Consider the following 25385-nt stretch of genomic DNA (forward strand, 5'->3'; position numbering starts at 1 on the left):
ACTCATACAGCTTTTATTCTTTCCTATGAAAACCAAAGGAAAGGGATTGTGTAAAGGGGCTTGGGACTCTGTCCATTGGTCAGCAAGATCACTTTTTGAAAAAAGAATGGAACAGGACCAAATTTGGTGTGGAAGGAGAAACTGGTGAAAGAAAGACTTAGGGTGAAAATGAGCTAGACCAATCAAGGGCTTTGGAGAAAACATGTCAGAAAAGTCTCCCAATGCGTCCCAATGGCAGAGCCCGGGGCTCAGAATGCTACAGGCTACTCCATTCTAAGACCGCCTCCCTCCTGGTCACATGACACAGAATACATGCAGCCTGTCTTATGCTGTCCAATGCACCCAAAGATACACAGATTAGTTGATGAGGTGAAAGTCCACACAGGCATGCATGCACATACACACCGAATCCGTCATTATACAGAAAGCATGGGTGCTTCCTATTACCATTGGCAAAGAGGCACAAAAGAAGCCATGCACTGCGTGCTTTCCCTACATTATTATACATTACCTAAAAGAAAAGAACTCCAGTTCAATGAGCCACCTAGGATTATTAATATTGTCTTAATTCATTCTGGCTGCAATCTAGCTCTGGAAATAGGCCCTACTGAAATGAATGGGGCTTACTTCTGAGTAAGTAGGTGTGGGACCGTGCTCTAAGTCTTTCCAATTTCTTTGAAAACACAGTGAAGGTTACCCTTTGTTGTAAAAAAAAAAAAGGGTAGAGCCTGAAAGAGAAGCAGAGTAATACTACAGCTCTCCCTTCTTTTGTTAAAGTACTTCAGAAAAATATACCAGACATAAATAGAGCCACATATGTTTTATTGTTTAAAACTGCTGATTTGCATCAACCTAAGTTGCAATGGGCAAAGTAGATGTAAACCTTATCCGCTCTGACATTTGGTCGACCCACAGCATCATGAAGCCTGAAACATTATGAAATAATAAGCAAGTATGGAAAATACTGGACATAGAACTGAAAATAAAGTGACTTCTGTCTGCAACAGGGGAAACATCTGCATTATTCCAGATTCACTAAAGGGAATATTCCATTACAGAACCTAATTTTTTTCAGATTTTATTCCAGTGAGGAAGGAAAGAAGTCTATGAAGAATATCAGCAAGCAAGCTTTATATATTTATAAAATTTGTGCCATATATGGAAACGCAGATATAATTAAAGTGGGAAGCTACACATGCTGATCAGAAATATCGCAAAATTATACTTCCAAAAAGAGAAAGAGATTTAGAAACTTCATAAGTATTTCATCCTTCAGAACTACAAGCTGAATGTCAAGAATCAAAATATAATCAAATCAATATAACCACAAAGAGACAGAACTTTTAATTGAAGCAAACAAAAATGGAAAATAAAAGGAGGAAATATAAATTATAATCTGAAGTAATGGAGAGATTTATCTAATTGCTACAAACTCAGTTTATAATATTTAACCAATCTGTAACATCACCAAAAGAGAAGAAATACTCTAAAGTGATTTGCATGACCCTGTTAAGTTCACTGATGAGCGAAGAACTTGCTAGTCTGTGCTTCTTTGATTCAGGGAATGGGTAATAAACTATAGATGGATTGTGGCTTCCTTTTCTGGCTTGTCCCAAGAGAAATAACCCAGAATCTGTTTGAACAAACCACAAACGCAGCCATTACCTGCTTGTGGGAAAAGTTGTTAAGCATAATTAGAACACTGCTTACTTCATCATGATAGAGTTGTGCCAACTGGCTCTATCCAGTTCTTGATAAGAAATTTTCTACAGTTAACTACTATTATGGAAAAAACAATAACAAGAAATAACAATGGTTGAACAGGACATTTCTTGGCTTCTATTCAAATATACAGGATTTTGGAGGGATGCTCCATAATGAAGTCCTTCAGATGTTCTTCGGATAACTCCCTCTACTCTCGCTGTTCATGATCATTATGTATGCCAATTACAGGTTCAAAACTTCTGGACGGTACCAAGTAGTTTATCTCTGCTCTATTAGATCACAACACTAAAATTAATTCTATAGCTCCATCAAACACACCTTGAAGTTTGGGACATGAATTCTATCCTTCTGGAAGTTTTAGGTCATACTTCTTAGCCTTTATGGTGCAAGGGTAACTGATCAAATGGCATTCAAACAAGCCATACACAGTTTCCCTAATATATTTCTTGTGCAACTATAGGGCAAGGCGAGGTCATATAGAGATTTTAATGGACGATAAATTTAAATCACAGCTTAATACATTGCTTTCCTCCCTGGAGTCCAGTTGTCTCATTCAAATTTCTTCCCTTAAAAGGAAGACAAACAAAATGAAACTGCAACATTTAACCCTGGTATCGATAGGCTGATGTATGTAAAACTGCTATATAACATGAAAAACCTAAGAAATTTCCATTTCCAGGTAAAAAGGGAATAGTAAAAAGATGAAAATTTCTACCAAGAAAATAACACAAAAGCATGCACCTATGCATTCAACTCAGGGAAAGCAATTCTTAGAGGGCAACTCCATATCTGACCATATCACTCCCCCATCCCTCCCCTCAAATCTGCAAATAACATCAGTTTTAAAGTTGTTTGTGTTTCTAGCTAATGCTTTTTACAGCTTCCTCCTGAACTTTTGCTCTGCTCTCTTACAATGTTTCTTTCAACTTTTGCTCATTTTTAAGGAAACATTTAATCAGAACATGTAAAATCCCTGTTTAGAACTGAAAGTTCATAAATCTAAGATACCAGAATAGAACGAACTGCAACTGGCCTTCTTACGAATCTGAGAGTAAAACTACTGAAAGCAAGTGAACATGGACTTAGTGGGAGACCCATACAAAACACTTGAGTTTCTAACACACAAGATGCGCTCCCACCAAAAGATCTAGGACAGGCAGCTAGAAAAGAAACCACTATTTCAATGCAGCATGCCAATCAGTCAAATGCCTTTCCCAGAAAATCTAATTAGCATCTACTAGGGCCATGGAATGGAGATGTGAATGAAGCACATGGCTGCAACTCTTGAAAGCAATTGTGTCTTTTCCTGAGATCATGTGGCAGGTGCAAAAGAGCCACATGATTCTAGGAAGATGTGGCTGCTTTAAACTGTTACAAACAGACAGTATGTTCACACTCTTCCACCCACCAAATTATCTTTTCCAAATTATTTCTGCACAGTCCTAACATCTACTTCAATGCCTTTAGAAAAAGACAAAACTATTTTATATAACTAATCTTAATGCCTGCAGCTTTCAATGTTCTTTCAGTTCTGACGATTTTTCAATTACTTTACTGTTTCTTTTAAACCTTCTCATGTACACTCATGCCTTGTATGTTGTTGCTATTTTTACCCTGTGAAACTTCACAGGGTTTTGTTGTTGCTGTACAGTCATCTACAAAAACTATAAAGTAATAACAAGAAAAGTAGCTTATATTTCTAACCACAAAACTACTTTCTGGCTGTAATTAGCCATTAAGATATGGAATAAGTGTTCAGCAAGGTGAAGGAACAGTGTTTTATATAACTAGTGTACAGGTGTTTATAGTCATGGTTCAAGTATCATTTAGATGTCCAGTATGAAATTGCAACATGGACCTGTTTTTACATATACACAATAGCATCCTATGCGTTACATTTCATGAGTCATGAAAGAACCATTTCTATTTTAATTTGGAATGGCATTTTCTACATTTCTGAAATTATACCACAGCCCACACTAATGCATTTCTAACAATCCACAAAACACCCAACCTCATTTTGCTCTCAAGTGATGAACCTTATCTACAAGAGTACTTCAAGTAAAGGCCCTGGACAACAACTCTCCCTTTTTCACAACTGCTTGCTCTGCTCTGGGGAACAGGAGCAAAGATTGATGAAAACAGGTTTCTGTTTAGTATCTTCATACATGAACTCCAGATTAGTCTCAAGAGGCTGCAGTCTGGGCCAAGTCTCCTAGAACCCTCCTCCTTGTAAAACATTTCCCCCATTCTGGATATACTCAAGGATATGAGGAGCTTCTTAAAGCTTTTCCAAGCCAATTTAAGGCAAATAAATATGGGACTTGTGTTTTATAAGAAAAAATTAAAGTAGAACACTCCTTCTGAATAAAATATAAGAATCAGTCATAACAGTGAACTAATAGAATCAGTGAATCTACGTTCAGTAATCAGGTGAAGTATTGTCACAGAAAAAGATAACAGTTATGGCTCCAAATAGCAAAACACCTGCCTTAAATACACTCAAAAGCCAGAAGGATTTGTTTCCTTTTTATTTTTCCTAAAATTGCCCAAGAATAACCAGTGAGTGCCGTGGTTCAACAAAGATTTAAACTCTAGGCTTCCAGGGTTGAAGTTCACCACTCATTATGATGCCCATCCACCTACTCAACAAGTTCTCTTGGATCCTGGACGTTGTAACCAAAAGGCAAGCCATGAGAGAAGCCGAACATTGGTTAGATTATGGAACAGAGTCAAGGGTTCAGCTGAATTATGGCATCAAAACAGCAGTGACATAAACTGTGTCCTCTGCTTAGGAATCCTATGAGCTGTGATCCCAATGCTTCTGGAGAGAGCCAGAAAGTTCTTTCTCCACTGACATACAGACTATAATTAGTAGGCATCACCTTCCACACTGATGCCTATACTTTGGTGTCAGGGTATTTTCAGCTAAAGATGTCACTAGCCCTCCAAAGAATGTGTGTTTAACAGACTTGGATAGAACAGGATAAGGTAACGTAAATGATTCCAAAAAACGGTGTCATTTTAATAATACATACCAGCAGCATGGTTTGGAAGATTTGGGAGGAGGGATTAATATATATAAGAATAGCACAACCTGAGAAAGACAAGTCTAGGGCAGCCAACAGTAATAACCCAGGGAAAATAAGCTTTGCTGACAGCAACTTCATTTGCATCTTTTGGCAGAGGTTCCTCATCAGCGGCAGCCCTCCACCTTCCTTTCCCAAAACAAGGGAAACGGGGGGCATTTGGCAGGGGGCTGCTCAGAGCTCACAATCGCATGGCACAGCTCTGATATATCTTGGCAGAGTGCCCGCTGTGGGTCTGTGTTTCCAACCACCAGAAATAAGAGGGCCCAGAGCAGACACCAGCAAACTCCTCTGACACAAATGGCAAGGTGTTCTTACAGCACCAAATCCCCAGGAAGCTTTGAGCTTGACTACGTCACCCTGTATGTCATCCCACAATCTGAGCACGAAGCAGAGTCCAAGAATGAAGAGAAATGCATATAAGTGTATTGAATATAAACAGCACTGGGCTGGGCTTCAAGTCTGTAAGGAGAGAGAAAAGGCAACCAGGGGGATGTTTAAATTTCTTTTTCTATATTCTGCTGGAAGGAGGAGTGTCGGGTTCTTAGAAGGTTTGCTGGACCAGCTGAAAAAATGGTTAGAACAAATAGACACATTCTCAACCGTGAGCTGCTGGCTCAGTTCCATTCATAGATAGCCACAACACTGCTCCCTTTCAGGATAAGCAGTGATATGCAAAGTGCAGAAGAGGAATAAGAAACAGTAAGCCAAACAAAATTTAAAATGTTAGAAGAAAAAATGAAAGGACATATAGTTAAAACTGGCTTATACCAACACCATTCATTGTATTTTTTCATACCTGTCTATCCTTGTATACCACCCTTGCTTCCACCAACACAACCACACACGCTTCATACATTACCGTTTGTTCTTAAAGCTTCACACCTTGCTCTTTCTCAGAATCTCTCCATCTCTACCCAACCACAACGTTTTTGGACGTCCTCTTCCTCTTGACCAATTCACAATTTGTTCCACATTCATTCTCTCTATACAAGCAATCTGTCTCTTCCGTACTGCCCCACATGGTCACTCACTTCTGTATTTAATCCATTCATTTTTTACCTAATCTCTTCTTCTTCTTCTTTTATACCTGCTCATTAAGCATTCCGTATCCCCTGCATTCAGGTTCGCTACTTTTAACAAATATTTCACTTCTAGCAAAAAAACACACACACTACCCTGTATCTTTCTACCTATATTTATATGTCTTAACATTTCTTTATTCATTTTTCAATCTTTATTAAACATTCTACCAAGGTACATAATAATAATAACAACAACAATAATAATCTGCCCAGCTCCCAGCGACTCTGGGTGCCATATAAATTTAATAAATTATTATTATAATTACAAGTTTATCAACTCAATCTAGTTTTTCACCATTTGGGTATAACTTGCAATTCTTTCCATTTTCCCTGTCAAATGCAACCCCCTTAACCTTTGACACAATAATTTCCAGCTTCATATGCCTTATTTTACTGTACAATACCTCTTGCATTCACTGCGGATCACATGGGTTCTCAGCTAACATACAGCATGAAAAAGTATACTTAAATTCACATTCCCAAACTGATACATTTCTAACATCATTAAATGTATTCCTTGCACATTTATCCATCACATGTCCCTGTCTTACCCCTTGCTCAACGCTGAATCATTTGCTAAGCATTCCATTTATTCTCACATGTTTTATTTCTATCATATATCGCTCTTACCATGTTCAGTCACCAACCTACCATTCCATCCATATGCAAAAAAGTCCATGGCTTAAGCTTATTCACCTTATCATGCATGTTCTCTAAACCAACAAACATACAATAAACTTCCTTGCATTATACACTTCTCAATGACTTGCTGAAGAGCAATCATCTGGTTTGTATTCTCTCTGCCAAGCACAAACCTGAATTGCATTTCCCAGACTTCGTTCACTGTAAAATATATAGCATATCCTTTTGATCAGAACTCTGCAAAACCTTTTCCGGGTACACTTAATGAACTAATCATCCTATAGTTTTTGCAGCCACTCTTGTTACCTTTCTCTTTGTATAGAGGAACAATAGCATTTTTTCAAATCATCAGGCAGAGTTACAGACTTCACACAAATATTAAACAGCATCTATGACTTCTTTGGTCATTATTTTTTTCTTGAACAGCATTTGTTTCAATTCCACTTTTTGGAATATCATCATTTTCATAATAATCTCTCCGATACTCCTACCAGCATGCCCTCAGTTCAGTAGCATCCAAAATTACTTCATCACTTTTATTTTTAATTCCATTAACTCTGCTGGAGGTTCCTTGTTTAGCCCCACTGTTTACTTTTATCAAAGCCACTCTGCATTTGCTCTGCCTCTTAAACTTAACAGTTCCTTCTTGTTTTTGACTCATTTTTTCACTGTATTATAAAATTATAAAATATCTTATAAAGTGGCTTTATAAAAGATTTCATTCTTTCCAACTATTTTTCTCGGTATTACAATATAATAAAATATATTTTATAACATAGCTTTATAAACTTTTTAATAAACTTTTAAAATTCTTTGTAAAATATCTTTCTCTCATCCTCATTGTTCGGAAACAATAATTCTCTTACATGTATTTTTTCCTCATCCATAGCTTCCTTCACTTCACCATTCCACTAACCATATTTTTCATACTTTTAATTAACGTAACTTCACAAACGTCAGTCTATCTAAATGTCATACTTTTAGATATACACTTTAACCCTTATGCTCACAATTAAACTACACCTTCTCTTCCCTGAATGTATTCATCAATAATCCACAAGATCAGATGACCATTCATTCTTTCCCTTCCCCTTAGTTTCACAGACATACAACATACAGGTAGTCCTTGCTTAACGACCATTTGTTTAGCGACCATTTGAAGTTACGATGGCGCTGAAAAAAAAAACCTTACAACCGGCCCTTGCGCTTACAATCGTCGCAGCGCCCCCACAGTCACGCACTTGGCAACCAGCTTGCACTTACGATGGTTGCAGCGTCCCAGGGTCATGTGATCGCCATTCATGACCTTCCCAGCTGGCTTCCAGCAAGCAAAATCAATGGGGAATCGCAATTCACTTAACTGCATGATTCGCTTAACAACCATATGATTCACTTAATGACCACAGTGAATTGCTTAATGACTGCTGCAAAAAAGTCATAAAATCGGGGGGGCGGTCACGTGATGCCTCACTTAGTGACTGCCCCACTTAATGACAAATTTTCCAGACCCTATTGTGGTCATTAAGTGAGGACTACCTGTATCTATTTTTCATTATTTCATTTCCTTCATTCATTTTTTACCTTTACTCCTCTTACATTCCATATTCCAAGTCACAATCTTCCATATGCTATGGTTGTCATCAGATAAGTCTACAGATATTAACTTCTACTATTCACCATGGCTTTTGCCAATTAATACTTTTACTAACTTTATTAAGATAAAGTATAGATTCAGTTACTAGCCTTAGTCATGCCTGTGCCATATGCAGCATTCCCTGTTAACAGTAAGAACAGTCCCAATCAGTTTGGACATACTTGGGCCACCAGGCTAGGCTGTAAGCACAACAAAAACCCTGTTTTACGCCAAGCATGCTCATGCTATTCTATGCAAGCTAGGATATCTATTTTAGAGACTACTTTGCAAACCAACATAATGTTGCCCACAATTTGGAGGTACATGCAACGTACTGACTAACACTCAGGATGTTGGCTCAGTCCCTCTGTTAAGAAAGATAGAGGAACTGTATATCTATACTTTTACTTGAAACTCTAGGACTTACCATATGAGAAACAGAGATAAGTATGCTATTACAATACAACACGCTGCTAACATTTCCTCTGCAGAAGCAGATGACAGCCACCAATTTGTGGTATTTCGGCTCACACACAGCATCAAATCATTGCCCATAATAAGCCAGCATAAATTTTGTTCTTTTTTTTAAAGCACAAGCCTTAAGTTAAATATATAAAAGGTGCTGTAAGACTACATGCCAATGGATAGGGAACCAGGCTTATATGTAGTTAAACAGGTTTATATGTAGTTAAGCAGGCAATTTAAGCAGAGGGTTCCTTATTGTAAACAGAGGGGTTTTTTTACAAGTACGGTATCAGAAAGTAGTAATTTGGACAATTGCCAAGCACTGCTGATAACAGTGCAAGGGTCTTCTCTGCTGCTCCTTTGTTGAGTGCCAAGTGGAACTCAACAAAATGGCCAGGGAAGAGTTACAGGGCTTTCATGGGAGCCCCTTCTTAAATATGGGGGGATGTTCAGAATCTCTTGTTAACAGTGTTAGTTTGGTAAAACAGAACACTGTGACTGTGGTATATGGCAAGACGATATGGACAGCAATGCCTAGGAAGGATCATCTACTCATAGTAACCAGATTGCGTCCACAGTGGCTTAGGAACTAAGACAGGCACTACAAAAATTGCAGCTCAACACCACATAAGAAATGCCAGATAGGAGACAGCTTGAGGAAAACTTGGGAGAAGGTAGGTGGCATTAACCACTTTTGCCTCTCTCAGTTAACTTGGTTCCAGACAAACAGAAGAGAAAGAAAGAGGAACAGAATGTATTTGTTTTTCCAGACAACCAAGTAAATACTCTTCTTGCCCCACTCTCCCCCACCAGCTCTCTGTGGCTGTCTTGTGACAAACTGGCAACACATTCCTTATAATGACCCACTCTCTACCTGAGCCATGCTACATCATTCCAGGACATTATGGGAAATTATAATGGCAGCTGCCTGAGTTCATAAAGGCACCACTGTTGCTTTTCTCCTTTGGGGGTACAAGAACAGATTCCTTACCTCTAACTGTGATTCTTCTTCTACAGCAAAGACTTTTGGAAGGAAGCCTGGCCCTCTGCACATGCATCAGGATGGGGTTCCAACATTCCCCCCAGCTCCCCAAGACTGATGAGTAAGCATCTGAAGAAAGGAACATAGGGGAGGAGGAGCTGTGAATGCACAGATGACCACTTGAAGAACTACAGTTCTTCATTATAGTTTCTGGGCATCACACACAGGGGAGAGTAGTAAGCTTAACTCCAGGAGGTAGGCAGCTGCTTCACTAGTTGAGAAGAATGACAAGACAACCCTTCCAAAGCCCACCACAGTTTTCTGCTCACTCAACCAAATAGTTGCTTTGCAAAGATCTACTAGACTCTTTCCTTGTTACAGATCAGATATTGATATTGATACCACTTTCACGGAATATCCCCAGTGGGCTTTTGGTAGAGGAAGTGTAGCCTCCTGACAGCCTAAGCCAATAGTTAATGGTTTCTCTGAGTTAGTAAATCTTTGAAATGAAATTGGAATGCCCTTTCTTGGGGCAGCATAGCAAACAAACAGCATCTATGAACAGCACTTTGCACGTTCAATATAAAATACTAGGGGCCTTCTCACATCCAAGGTGTCTAACACGCATTCTAAAGGATTAATGCAGAAATCCAATAACAGCTTTGATAGGGAGGAGACATTTCATGCCAAAATCATCTTTTCAGGAAAAAACTGTAGGAAACGGGGGTGGGGTGTCTGTCTGTTCCAAGGGTACAGAGTTCCTTCACTGTTTTATGGATGTGGCTGCTGCCAGGAATGCCACCTTGAAAGACAGAGATGGCTAATGGTTCTCTAGTCAGCTGGAGAAAAACAAGTAAAAGAATTTATTGTGGGGTTAGAGCTGTGATTGGCAAAAAATCAGGAGGAGTCTGGTAGCACCTTTTCTGACTAACAAATCTTACTAAAAGACATAAACTTTTGTGAGCTGGAGCTTACTGCATTCAACTGAACTTGGTACTTCTTGTAGATGTAATAGGAGAAGAGCTGTGTTAGTCACTGGGGGCAAAAAATCAGGAGAAGTCTGCTAGCACCTTTTCCAGCTAACTAATTTTTATCAGCCTCCTTTTGATTTTTTGTCACCATAGGCTAACATGGCTTACTTCCTACAGCTGTGACTGGAGGGTACAAGTTTATTTAGTCTTTTAAAACATTTTTTATGGGTGGGTGGAGGAGGAAGGGAGGGAGGGAGGAAAAGACAAGACTAAATATTATTCAATGTGGGCTTAGTGTACTGAAATGGCTGCCACATATACTTCAATAGAAAACGAGTCTTCTACAGTTTAAGAGGAGAAATTGAAATAAAGTGTTAATTTTGCAGATGATTGAATTGATACCAAGATGGAAGAGTGAAGTCCATGAAGCAGGACCATTTCTTTGCATGGATTTCCTTGCTGATGCTTCCAAGATCATGGTGATAAATCTCTGAGAAGGACTGAGCTTTAAAACCAAGCCACGAAGTAGGAGTTGTGATCTGGATGGAGGGGCTGTCTTTATTCCTGCGACCGAAGGGTGCTCCTTTGAGGAAGGCATCAATAAGTATCCTTAGACATCTGGAGTACAGTGGTGCATCTGGAGGAGAATGGTGGTTAACTGGGCCACCATGGGGATCAACAGTCTTTGATGAAGTCTCTGTAAAATCTTTGTGATTAAAGGTAGGGAAGGGAAGACATAGAGGAAGAGGACATTCCAAATGTAATGGAATGTGGGATTATAGTCTAGCCTGCCACAGAAGCACTGGCTGTGATGGTTCAAGACAACAAAAAAATGAGAGAAGATAAACAGTGAAATAACTAGAAGAACTTGATTAATCTGACAGAGAGGTTCCATGTGATACAAGCAGTTTAAAAGAAATTGAGGGGAATGTGGGAACTTCACCTTCTGACGTGCCTAAAAGGGTGGGCTTCCGGTAAAGTAGGTTCCAAGAGAATGAATCCACAGAGGCCTAGATCATTCTCATTTGCTTCTTTGTGAAAGCTTGGCAAAAATATATGGGAGGAGTGGGGCCACAGTATTTATCACTCATTGTAGAAAGAGGCCCTCTGACATAGGAGGCATACAAAAAAGCTGTGCACCGTGCTGCCTCAGCTAAATATTGCCACTGGCTTAGAGTGTCTGTATAGCTGTATGGCTGAAATCCACTTCTATGATGCAATATCACCCGTGGTTAATACTGTACAAGTGTCTTAGACTGCCACATTTATTCATCTTTTAGTATTCAATGTAACAATAAAAACTGCCCACACTATCAAGGCTATTTTCGTGTGATGTTGTAAAGTACTCCTTGTTTAAAAGTAGCTCGAAAAACTCTCATTTGGAGAATTTGGGTTCAGAATGGGATTAATACTTCATCAGGTAGTAAAGTACTGATACCTTTAAAACCTCTGAAGCATTACAAAAAGAATACAGCTTAACTAATACAGTCAAATGGCAGTATACGAAGCTAAAATATTTGCTAGCTTCAGATTTTGCAAAATGCATTAATGAGCAGCTTCTAAAACTGGTTGGTTGGAATACCCTATATTGCAAAATCAGTGACATCAGGCTTTAGGAAATTATAAGTATGCTTCTTGTAATTTTAAAAACTCATTTAATTCAGCAAAATATACTTTTTCTGGGTTTACTGCATTCCTTAAAAGGATATCCCAAAAAGCTCGGCCGTCATCTTTTTCACACTGGAGATACAACAAATTTGAAAGAATTCTAGTGTATATGATATGATCGTGTCTACTGGCACTTGATTAGATAACCATAAAGAACCAGAAGTGGCGATGACCGTGTCATGAACATTTGAGTTCCTTTAACATTTAAAGAAAAAAATTCCATACCAAACAGGAGCAGAAATGAGAATCAGCATCAAACTCCACCTCAGGCAATTAATTTTTCATTCTGTTCTTGTCCTGTCTTGATCTTGAACCCATTTTGGGTTTTCCTGTGGTGTACGTGACTATTGCATGTACTGACTAAAGGAAATGTGGGGTAAGCCCACCTACCACATTTGTCCTATAAATGATCCCTTAAACAGGAAGAATTATACCCTATGACTGCTGTCCGCGAGGCATTTTTTGTTCATCCACCCTGCCTTGTATGAAGGAGTATTAAAATGATATCATCTTCTCCATATAATCCCCTTATGTGTTCCCGCTGCTTATCCTTTTTCCTATCCTGAAAAAAAATCCATTACGGAAAAAAAATATCCAATAGCTCATTAATGCATTTTGATTGGCAGGCTAAAAGCTGCCCATCTGGAAACATCTATTACAACTATAGGATATAAATTAGGAGTGGTGTATCTGTGAGTCAGCGCACTTCTATCAGCACTCAAAGAGAATTGAGCATGAATGTATTACTCTGATTGGAAAAATGGGTGGGTGCAAGTTGCGGGAAGGAATTCTCAAAAATCAGGTAAAGAAAAACTCAGCCCTCAGATATTTCCATGCATCAGCAAGGGGAACGCACAGCTTGTTTGCCTTGAACACTGCCTTTGTTTTCTCCCCACACAAATCTCCCAGTTTGGAAATCTTCACTCGAAAGTAACACATTCAATAGCAGTGAGAAATGTGTGGCAGTCGTGTGGGAAGTAGAGAGGTAAGGAAGCAGAGTTCAAGAGCACTAAAGATTTGCTCACTTCATGCTGCACAGGCAGAGGGAACGGGAGGGAGAAGCATGTTCAGAGAAGAGAATAACAAATCCAAGGGAGAATCTGGCAGAAGAGTATAATACGTGGGAAGATCTTATAGGACACATAATGGGGCTGCCAGATCTGGGCTGCAAACATCCAGATAACCACTAGATGGTAGCACAGAGTCAGTTTTCTGGAACTTTTGTCTGCCATTTAAAAGTCTTTCAGATTTTCACAGCCCAGATCCAATAGCCAAAGCACATACACTTCTAAGCACCTATATATCAGTGTTTCTCAACCTTGGCCATTTCAAGCTGTGTGGACTTCAACTCCCAGAATTCCCCAGCCAGCATGGCTGGCTGGGGAATTCTGGGAGTTCAAGTCCACACAGCTTAAAGTGGCTAAGATTGAGAAACACTGATCTATATTGTCAAAGGCATGAATGTATATGTTTAAACTATACAAGGGCTAAAGGCCCACCTACATATATTCTCTCCTTCCGCATAAGGAAAACTCTTGAACCCACAGTTACCTAACATGGACAACAAAGAAACTCCTTGAAGGGAAGAAGAAGAAGGAAAAAAAACCTTTACACGCTGCAGCTGCTTTCTCTTGTTTGACTGCATTTTGGCTTGTTCACAGGAGTAACACACAAGCAGGGAACTTAAAGTCAGTTTTGGCTCTTGGGGACAATGGGAAGGTTAGCTGTCTTTTGCAGAAGAAAGTTGTCGGGGTTTCTAATGAGCAGTTGGTGCCGCTGGGAACCACACTGAGCGCCAGGTGGGAACCTCTTGGAGATGGATTTATTTTATTTATTAGAATCCTATATTGCCTTACCTTTGGAGAGCTCAAACTAGCTTACGCATGCTTGCCAAGCAGTTTCTTATCCAGGCTGCTAATATAACCCGGCTTGTTTAGCTCCAGAAGTAATATGGCTATGGACTACTCTCCAGGCATCAATGACCTACTCTTCACTCTATATGCTTGTCTTAGGAAAAATGTCAGTGGCCAATTGACATAAATCACAATCTCTAAAGTAACTTCATATTTCAGCTTAGCCTTTCACCTAGAGCTCTATTCTAATATTCAGTTATCATGCATCTGGAACTATTGTTCTGTTGAACGCATGCCAAGTGAGCAACATATATCACCAGTTCAAGGATGGGGCCAAAACTTGGGGTACAAGAGGGCGTTTTCTGTATACTCACCATTCTAAACACTGAATGTGTTTGTAGTTAAAATGCGCATCTACGAAGCCAAAATGAGCAAAACAACCCACATCTTTCTAAGGAAAAAGAACCCTTGATTTGAATCCTGAATCCTCAGCAAAGGGCAGAGAGGTTGGTGAACCAACCACAAGGTGGGTTGAGAGACTAATGTCATGGCCTAGAACAGTCTGCTGGCTGGGGAATTCCGGGAGTTGAAGTTCACACATTTCAAAGTTGCCAAGGTTGAGAAACACTGCCCTAGAAGGTGCACAGTGCCAAGACACCTTTGATAGGAGCAACTGACATTTTTTAAAAAAGAAGAAGAAAAATGGTTTTTTTCCTCCTATTTCTCTGGAGGAAACCACCCCTGTCTGTGCTAGACATGACACTTTACAAGCAAGACTCCTGGGGCTACTTTGTTAATAAAGAAGCTTTCTATGAGAATAGACAGGCTGGCTTCAATACCAGAAGGATCATTAAGACACCCAAATAGAGTTAAATAAAAGTGTTTACAGCGGGAAAAGTTGGGGATGATAAAGTTGTTTACATAACCCGTTTTACTAACAGTCAACACAAATTCCAGGGAGAGGAGTCTTCAAGGGTTAGCTTAGCCTTACTTTGCTTCTACCCTCAAACCAAAGGAAAGAGGCTATAGCTATTCCTAACCCATACCTATCCATCAATAACCGCAGTCCTCCCTTGCATGTTGCACCAAACCCCTAACTTTGTGAAATGGTGCTCTCTTGTTTTGTTATTATGCAAGGCTGAAACAGTACAACTCTTCACCATTTTTTTAAGGTCACTGCTAGAACTACACGGATGTGTCCATAAAGCCACCAGGATTTGAAGGAGACTTGACCTTTTCTCTAGGGTGGGATCAGCCAAGCCTTTTAGCCTACTGTACACTGAGGGAAGGGGAATAAGAAAATGGGACTGGGAGTTGCCTGCAAACCATGCACGTGGTGAGCGGCATGAAGCTCAAATACCAGTCCAGCCTATCCTTCCAAAGGGTCAGAAGTTCTGAGTTTTACAGGCTACAAAAGAAGCAACAGAAAGGGTATGAAAAAACAGTAAAACAAAGCTTTGGCATAAACTTTCAGAGAGGTGAAGAGAAGACATGATCTTTCAGGAGTATATGTTAGCTCTTCTTTTGTGCCTGCCAAGAAATTGCATGGCAGCCTATCAAGGCTGGATTTTGCATTCTTTCATCAGCTCTGGCCTTTAAAATACACCAAAAGAATATTCAGAAGAGAAAGAGAAAGAGTATTGTAGAGGGCAAGGAGAAGAGGTGGACTGTAGGAACGTTAGCTATTAATGAAGGGCAGAAATATGTTACCTACATCCCTTTGAGACTTTTAAAATCTTTCTCCTTCTTGAATTATATACTATACATACGCAAGTTTGAATGGTTTACAGAAGACAAATGCTATGCAATAACTCACGTATACGTCAAATTCAGAGAAAGTTTAAATGAATTTGGTGAGCATCCAGCTTCATACTGTTCTATTTGCCTCAATTATCTTCAGATTTTAAAAAAAGAAGCACCTTCTTTAAGAAATTGCAATGTGCTGCATTATAAATTATTGAGAAATATATCTGGAAGTACTACAAACCTAAGCGAAAGAGGAAAGAGCGTGAACATTGCACAAAACTACAGTTAATTTTATTCTGTTTTCTGAGTCTTGTTCACATTTTAGAAAGACTAGGAATAACCTAATAGCATACAATAAAGGAACATTTGGAAATGTGTGATCAGTTATGGCATTTCTGTACCATAGTTTTGTAAGAAAGAATCTACAACACTAGCTATTAACTACCATGCACACATTTCCAAGAGTTCAGAAAGAAAGACAATCTGACAATAACACACCTTACGCTACTTACCGCATTTTCACATCAACACATTTTAAATCTCCACTGATTTCAGTGAGGAACTTCAGTATGCTTGTAAACCTCCCCTTCAGAAAATCTATCGGACAGACATATGTTAAACTTCACTGTATCATTTCCACATTCACACTGTGTTGTTTGTTTTCCTATCATTTTTCGTACATGCCAATTGTTGGTTTGCTTTCCCAAGAGATAACATGGCATTAACAAAAGATGAGCACTTTTGGAAGGGCTTCTATTCCTTCACTTCTCCTCTCACTTCCTTACTTCATTCATTTGAAAATGAAATTCATTCTAACTTATCTACACATTTTACTTTTTCTTTTCCCTGTCCCCCCCACTCCAAAAAAGCCCCAGGAGATAGCCAACAGATCACCGAGATGCTGAATCAACACATACAGCACAATAGAAAATGAGAAATAAGCAGAAATCAAGTACCTCCCTTCTGCCAGGGGGAATCAAAAATAATGGGAAAATTTCCACTAATTTATTTTATATTTTCACTTGCCTATGCACTGTTCAACTTCCTTATTTCCCCAGATCCACAGCCAGTTTTTCCTCAACTGCATTGCTCCTCAGAGGAAAGGAAACAGTAACCTGATTTTTCCAATATCAAGATTAGTATGTGAGTTGTGGTAAGTTGTTCCCTAAATGGCTATATTCCTTCTCACTATGATGATTCCTGAAGCTCTAATCACAGTCCCATTCCTTTGAACTACAATTTCTAGTTTTATCATTGGCAACTGCCATGCAAGATATCCAACATTATCAGTGTGAGCTTCCATGATCCAGAATACCACATGAAACTTAAGGTATTGTAGAAGGAAGATATAAAAGAAGCATGTTTTTGCCAGTGCTCAAGAACATCAGTAACATGAACTTTGGACCTCAAGTGAATAAATACCCTTTATCTCTTGCTCCAAGCATCCTCTTTGTAATGAAAACCCAAGAAAAGAACTCAGAAAACATCTCCTATTAAGTTGTCTGGCATTAACTGCAACTGTCCAAGTACCCCATTCTCTAACAAAGTTTACATTGATTTTCTCCCCAAAGAATGTATATATTAACCAGTATCCTGTTCTTAAATTCCAAGGAGTTGTGATAATTACTTTCCTTTACAAGAGCATATGTTTTACTGGAAATGTTATTCTATCTAAGAAATAGGTTTATTGTCTCTTGGCAAAACTGTACAGCAATGAAAGCTTACCTATATAAATTTACATCAGTCATATATTACTATAGGTGCTACTTATGTTAGTTCCGATTTGAAGTATAAGCTACTGTAGTTATCACAGAGTTTGCTTCCACCTGGATGTACCAAGCAAGGCTTTAGGGATCTCTACACAGTTAATCATTCAAACAGATATTGCAGAAGGAATTCGGGATGATTAAAGTAAGACTAATTTAGGTTGTACTCCACATTACACAGCCATCTGAGGATGCTTGTGCTGTCGCTAAGCAATAGTGCTTCCAACTGCTCCCTCTCTATTCTCTCTTTATGCTCTGCTGACAGACTCTTCCACAGCAGAACTGAGGGCTTTTCAAGTAGAAAAACAAGACACAAAGAATTTTAAATTAAAAAGAAAAGAAAAGAATGTATGCATTGTAACCTAAGACAGCTTTGGGAGATGCCTAGAATTTCCAATCTTGAGGGTGGGAGGGGGGAAGAATAAGAAATTATCAGCTTTCCTGATATTTTCCTATCCTGTTGGTTTCCGGGCCCTGGCAGGAGGACTCAGAGACAGAGTGATAGGTGAATAGCTTTTAAAATAAGCTGTATATACCTGCCTTAAAATGCTCTCAGTTTTACTAGTTAACAATGGGGTCAATTCGACTGGTCAGTACAATGGACAGACTTCTCCAAGGTGGTATCCGCCTTTGGTTCTTCTTGCTGTGTTTCAAACAAGACCTAACCTCTTTATCCCTGTCTATCATGAACTCCTAGAGGGAAAGAACTGCCATTTCCTGCTTTCCACCCCTGCAGTGTGGAGAGATTTATGATGAACAAGGTTGTCAGCAAGAGACAAGCATATAGGAGCATAGAAAGCTTCTAATAATGAGTCAAGCCATTGGTCCAGCCAGCCTAAAACTGGATGGAAGCAGCTTTCTAAGATTCCAGGCTTGAACTGTCATCTACTGCATGCAAAAAATGCTGAGCTACAGTCCTTCATTTACCACACCACTAACATTTTAAACTTAGGTTACATCTATATCAATGAATGTCCAATCCTGGCATTCTGAGAGCAAACAAACTCATAATTACTACTAATGCCAATCCTCCCCAACCTAAATTTTGGGCTTTTCCTAGACCCTCCCCCTTTTTCCATGGAAAGAAGCATCTCAAAGCTTCTTCTCAGGATTGCAGAATTTATTCACAATTGCTACTTACCTTGTAATAAAACTATTACATGTTTTTAGCTAAAGCTACAAAGCCATCACATTCTTTTCTATATATAGGCAGCATTACAGGTCCAACAAAGCCAAAACAGGAAGAAAGAGAATGTGATCCAGAAGAGCTTTCTTGTTCTCATGATGAATAGAAGCCTATTCTTTTTTCAAAAGCAATTGCCTGAGGTTCCCAAATCAATCTTAAAACCAGAGGAATTTAAAGAGCCAGGGGAGGTACCAGGGGAACTGAAGAACCACTTGGAAACAAAGGTAAACTACAGCTGTATTCACATGCAAGTGTGGAGACAGATGTTGTACACCAGCTTTTATGGCAAAAGGAATAGATTTTCAGTATGACATAAACATCATTAAAACATACATTATATACTGGAATCAATAAAAGTAATACTGTGAGCTTCCAGAGATGTCTTACTAATCACGAGCAGAGTGCACTAGGTGCAACTGAAGGAACAATCCAGTCAATCTTATTTCCAGTGACTGCACAAGTCAGTTGTAGCTGATCTATACATGCCAATCCTCTGTAGATCCAGAGCCTATTCATATTGTATCATTCAGTTAAAGGATCACCCAGACAAGAGTTTGGAAACCCATTTCCAACATGGATGCTGAATACAGCTGCCCAGAGTCTTTTCAAGTGGAGCAGCTATAATAAATCTAAATAACAACAACTACCCCCAGTGAGGCATTACCTTGATGTGGTTGTGGGGCTTGCACGCTACGAGAAGGATGAGAGCTATGCCAGAGATTCAACCATACTGGACAGGTCTCATCAGAGGAGCCAGACAAAAAGTTCTCTCCCATAAACTACAAGGTGAGACATAATTTACAGAAACCTATACCGGATCGGTTGTTACCCGGGTCAACAAGGACCGCACTACATGTTCTAGTTCCTGGACATTTGGTGACAAGTGGGATACAGGACTCAGGACTGTTGGCTGAGCAACCAGGGCCAGCACTTGCAGGACTGCTGGAAGAAAAGTTGTTTACCTGTCGCAAATATGCAAAGACTGAAAACAAAGAAATAATGATCTGCTATTACAAATCAAGTCCAACTAGAAGAGGATATCTGGAAAGAACACATTCAGAATCAGAAATAACAGAACAGAGGCTAGCAGAACAACGTTGATTTATATAAAGTATTCACAAAAGTAGAATTGGAAGAACTGCAAAGGTCTACCCAGGGCAAAGAAATTGAAGCCTTGCCAAAAGAAGCTCAGACTGTAGAGGCAAACCAGGGGGAGTCGGCAGTAGAGGAAGCCAGCACAGCTGCTGAATCATCTTCATTCCCAAACCAGGCACCCTCTCCTCTGCCTTCTCCTCAGAAAAAAAAAACAAAGCTCTCTAACTAAAAAACAAGAGGAATCAAAACAAAGAACTAAGCATCTAGAACAGCACAAAAACAACAGAATAATGTTACCTGCATTGAAGTTTGTTACAAAGAAACAGCTAGCACAAGCATTAAAAGATGCCAATACTGTAATATCAAATATAAGCACCAGCTCACTGCAAGAAACAAACCAAGATCAGCTCTTAATTGACAAGATGATTTTGGAAAACTGCAAGAGAGGGAAGACCAACTTGAATGTAGACTGGATTGATTGTAAGAAGGCATTTGACTCCCTGCCACATGATTGGATAATCAAGTGCCTAGAAATAACAGGAGTCAATAGAAACATCAGAAACTTTATGCAAAGATCAATGGCACAATGGAAGACACAGTTGCTGGTCAATGATGATAGACTGAAAGAGGTTAATATCAAGAGAGGAATCTTTCAAGGAGACTCACTATCACCAGTATCATTTGACATTGCACTGATTCCTCTGTCAACAATACTGAACAAGTCAGGCCATGGCTATCAAGCATCAAAAACACCTGCCAGGCTATCCCACCTCCTTTACGATGTGGACGATCTGAAACTGAATGGAAAAACACCATCTGAAATAGAATCGCTGTTCAACACTGTCCAAATATACAGCTAAGATATTGCAATGGAGTTTGGACTGAACAAATATGCCACCCTTACCATCAACAGTGTAAAAATAGTGAAAACTGAAGGAATCAGGATGCCCAAGGAAATAACATCAAGAGTCTGGATGAAGAAGATCACTCCAAATACCTGGGCATCCTTCAAGCTGACAACATCAAGCACACTGAAGTCAAGAAAAAGGTTAGTAGTGAATACATCATGAGAATGAAGAAGATCTTAAAGTCCAAACTCAGTGGAAGAAATACCATCAAGGCAATTAACACCTAAGCAATTCCAGTCATTAGATACACAGCTGGAATAGTGGACTGGGCTCAAGCAGACTAGAAGCCCTGGATAGGAAGACCAGAAAAATAATGACAACGAATCATGCCCTTCCCGAGAGACTGACAGACTCTACTTACCAAGGTGCATAGATGGGTGTGGAATGTTGCAATACACCAGACGGCTGAAGAAGAAAAAAAGGCGCTAGAAGACTATCTGAAGGACAGTGAAGAAGATGCCCTGAAGCTAGTACACCATGAAGGCTTACTGAATACGGAAGAGACCAAACTAGTCTACAAGAAAGATCAAATGATGAATAGAAAAGAGACATGGCAGGCCTAAGTATTACATGGCCAATACACAAAAAAACTAGCAGGCAAAGCAGATAACAAGACCTGGCAATGGCTAAGAACAGGAAAGTTGAAGAAAGAGACAGAGGGGCTAATTCTGTCTGCACAAGACCAAGGCTTAAGAACAAATACATACAAAGCCAGAATTGAGAAGACAGCAACAGACAGCAAATGCTACCTCTGCAAAGAAGCTGAAGAAACAGTGGACCACCTAGTTAGCTGCTGCAAGAATATCACACAGACTGACTACAAACAATGGCATGACAAAGAAGCAACAATGGTGCATTGGAATTTCTGCAAGAAATACCATTTACCTGCAAGCAAGAACTGGTGGGACCACAAAACAGACAAAGTAATAGAAAATAAAGAAGTTAAAGTCCTCTGGGACTTTAGAATTCAGACAGAGAAGCACTTGCCACATAACACCCCAGACTTAACAACTGTTGATAAGAAAGACAAAAAAGTCTGGATAGTGGACATGGCAAATCCTGGAGACAGTAGAAGAGAAGAGAAAGAATGGGAGAAAATCACAAAATACAAAGACCTGCAAATAGAAATAGAACGACTGTGGCAAAAGAAAGCAAAGATAGTACCAATAGTAATAGGCACCTTGGGTGCAATCCCAAAACATCTGGAGCACCACTTGAACACGATCGGCGCTTACAAAATCACCATCAGTCAATTGCAAAAGGCAGCTTTATTTGGAACAGCTCACATCCTGCGATGACACCTTGAACACCATCAGACAACATCTGCCTGTCCCAGGTCCTTGGGAAGGACTTGATAAGTGGATAATATTGCCAAATCCAGTCTAACATCTGGCTGACAGTGCGACCATTAATAATAATAAAATGTGATTTGGCCTTAACTATGATGAATGGAAATGTAGGTGTAAGGCTAACCATAGATAACATTGAATTAAAAGGGAACGCAAAAGCAGAGAAGGGGTGCTCCCAAATGCTACTGTCAGGAGGTTGGGCAACTGTACATCTTTGCAGAGCTGGGGGGTTCTTTCTAAGAATCTTCTGTGCATCACAAACAGCATGTTGATTTTTAAGCTGAGGAGGGCTCCAAAACCCCTGGAGGTTGATGAGAGCTGAAACCTCAGACACAGGAGGTTGTTTCCTCTCTGGTCTGAAGGGACCTTGATATTCTAATGCATACAATGTGCATGCCTGTAAAATATGGTCTCAGAGGAAAAAGTAAAACATCCGGTAATTTGAAAGTGTTTCTGGAAGGGCCTTCAACAGCTTTCAAAAAGGAATCACTACTTTAAAAAATCTGTAGAAGAATACATGTAATTGCAATAATTTCTACTAACTATAATGCCCATCCATTTGAAACTCCCCTTTCAAAATATATTGTTATTTCTACTTCCAACAGCAGTGTGGTCTGTATATTTGACATAAGTAAGGACTTTTTTGTGTGTTTTTACAAATTCATGCAAGCAGTACTACTAATTTAATTTCTATGAGATTTGTCTTTAAAAAATCCAAAATAAATATTTTATCCTTTTTATGACAACTGAAAATACTTTGTCAAAGTGAATATCGGTCAAGAACTTAGTTATCTTTATGAATCTGTATGCCCTTCTAGTATATAGTACAATCTTTTACTGTATCTTTAACTTTTACGTTTCACTGATTTGATTGAAATTTCTTTGATCATTGTAAGCCACCCAGTCTTTGAGAGTTGGGCAGCATACAAGTTTAGTAAGTTGTTATTATTTGTAGAGTTGGAGATTTTTCAAATTATAATTCAAACACAATTGTGAATTGCAAAGTTAAACTTGTGATGTGCTGTAAGTTTTTAAAGCAAATCATTTATACTGAAGCCAAATGATAAATAAAAATTTATATGTTAGAACACAGTTGCCACCTTATTTCAATTTTAAAAAGTACAAAGTTAAAATGGTATATTTTTGGCATGCAACATCTCTTAGGATTATATAGTCATAAATATATATATTTTTTAAAAAGGGAAATATTAATAACCTTTTGATAACTTTCTTGAAAAGTTCTCAGATGCATTCAGGTATGGATTTGAAGTGCAAAGGTTTGTGGAGCAAGAACTTTTGTGTTAAATATTTGGTTTGATAGTAGGTATAGATTTCTTTTAATTACTTTCCTTCCCATTTTTAAAGAGAAATTACTATAAACCCATGAGTAACCAAAATACCTAGGGTACTTAAACAGAAATAAATGCATTATTCCATAGATTTGGTAGACTGGAAACAAGTCCAATAGTTCCATAAAGTATTATCCTCAGTCATCCCCTGACTAGCGTAACTATCCTCACTTACATCCCAGGTCATCCCAGGTCATTAGTCTTTGCTGAAAATATGGTAATGAGGTAGACAAGTTTTTTTCTCCTTTTTTGGATTACTTTCCTTTTGAATAAATAAAGTATAAAACTTACTCCCAAGTCCTCTGCAGCCAGAATTTTAAATGAGCAACATGCTACTATATTCTGCTTGCTGTTCTCACTTTGCTCTTCCTTCCAGGGGGAGCTTTCCATGGTTTACTAATTATGAGGTTTGAATCAAGTTGGATTTTTTTCCCCTCAAAACATCAGGAATGATGAAGACAGCAACTAATCATAGCTTCTGACTATGGCTTTGGTAATGGAGGTAGAATTAGAGCTGCTTATTCAGTCATCCCAATAAACAAACTGTGGGAAGAGCTCTTCTGGCATGAAGAACCAAGGAGACATGATCAAGCAGTATGCGCTAATATACTGAACTTTCCTTACGAAACCATAGTTCTTAGAATAATAACTTAATAAAATACTCTCAATCCGGCTAGGATCTTACTAGCTGCCACAGGTATTCCTAGCTGTGGTTATGCCCAGTCATAAATTCCACTGTTTTGAAAATATCCACTGTCATAATATAGTTTCTTTGCAGTAGTACACATTGCTTTTACAAGCTCTCTCGGCTGCAAAAGTCATTTCCACGCTGCAGTGCTGCAGTGAAGGGAGCACCTGGTGAAGAAACCTGTCTAACATTTAATTACTAAACACCAGTCTCCAGCATAACAGCAGCCTGAGTGCACAACAATTCTGTACAAATCCTCACACCAAGACTGACCCTCTGACTGTACTTCACAGCCCAGAAAACTACAGAAAACACTGAAGGCCTTTCTACAATCTCAGACAGCATATATTTGCAAACTGCTTAACCACAACAGGATTTCACAAACCTTATGTTAGATCTGCCTCTCCCTAGCTACGTGTGTCATCTACACTATACAATCAGCCATTTTAGACAGCCACTTAATATTGACACACAGCAGAAGATGAAATGTTTGCTGGATCGCAATCCCTGGCTAAATCTATTTCCAGCCTTTGGCTGAAATGGAAGAGGTACATAATCCTTTCTAGTCTATCCTCGATAATCACTTTGGTTCACTGTCATAGCTCCATTGTCCTGGGGAAAACACAGGAATTAGTCATAGCCTAAGAGGAAATGGGATTATATTGCCAGAGGAATTGAGACTAAAGGGAATTTAACAAATGGCTTGGTGTTATAGAAATCTGTATACCTAAGGAAGTCTGATAAGAAGATTTCATTTCAGAGCAATGGACATGTAGTGGCAGAAACATGAAGATGGGGAGTAGAAAAGAGAGTTGAGGCATGAAGGCCAAAGCATAGAAGACAGAGGAGAAGAGCCATAGAGTGGCAGAGCAGAGGCAGTGGAGAGAGAAGGGCAGCTGCTGCAAGACATGTTGACAACCGAGAACATGATGGAGATGCCTGCCAAACTCTCCCAAGATTCCAGCACTAGCATTGAAAGATGCTGGAGCATCACCAAAGACAAAGAAGGCTCAGTGCTGCGGTCACTTTAGGCTGGCATTTAAGGATGGTCACAACACCACCAAAACTAAGGAAGTCCCAGGCAGTGGCAACCACTCTGCAGTTCAACACCTGCAGCTGGCCACGATCCAGTGTGATAGCCAAAGGATCAAATTCAAGGTACAAGCGGCAGCCTTGGACTGTCAC

At 39.2% G+C, this 25385-nt stretch overlaps 1 protein-coding gene across 6 annotated transcripts in view; it reads right to left on the minus strand.

Annotated features, from left to right (window-relative positions):
- ZNF462 (zinc finger protein 462) overlaps positions 1 to 25385 on the minus strand; it is a 151686-nt gene that overhangs the window by 27450 nt on the left and 98851 nt on the right. For 3 of the 6 annotated variants that reach the window (XM_025163995.2, XM_025163993.2, XM_025163991.2), the window contains exon 8: positions 9631 to 9750. The exons of the other annotated variants lie outside the window; for them this stretch is intronic. In XM_025163995.2, coding sequence (XP_025019763.2) covers positions 9631 to 9750 — 120 coding nt within the window. The remainder of the gene's footprint in view (positions 1 to 9630; positions 9751 to 25385) is intronic. 6 annotated transcript variants of the gene reach the window in all.

The sequence above is a fragment of the Python bivittatus genome, unplaced genomic scaffold (genome assembly GCF_059951505.1).
Source record: "Python bivittatus isolate LINGU-HERP-01145 unplaced genomic scaffold, Pbiv_v1 ctg000850_np1212, whole genome shotgun sequence".
In the NCBI taxonomy this organism is placed as follows: Eukaryota; Metazoa; Chordata; class Lepidosauria; order Squamata; family Pythonidae; genus Python; species Python bivittatus.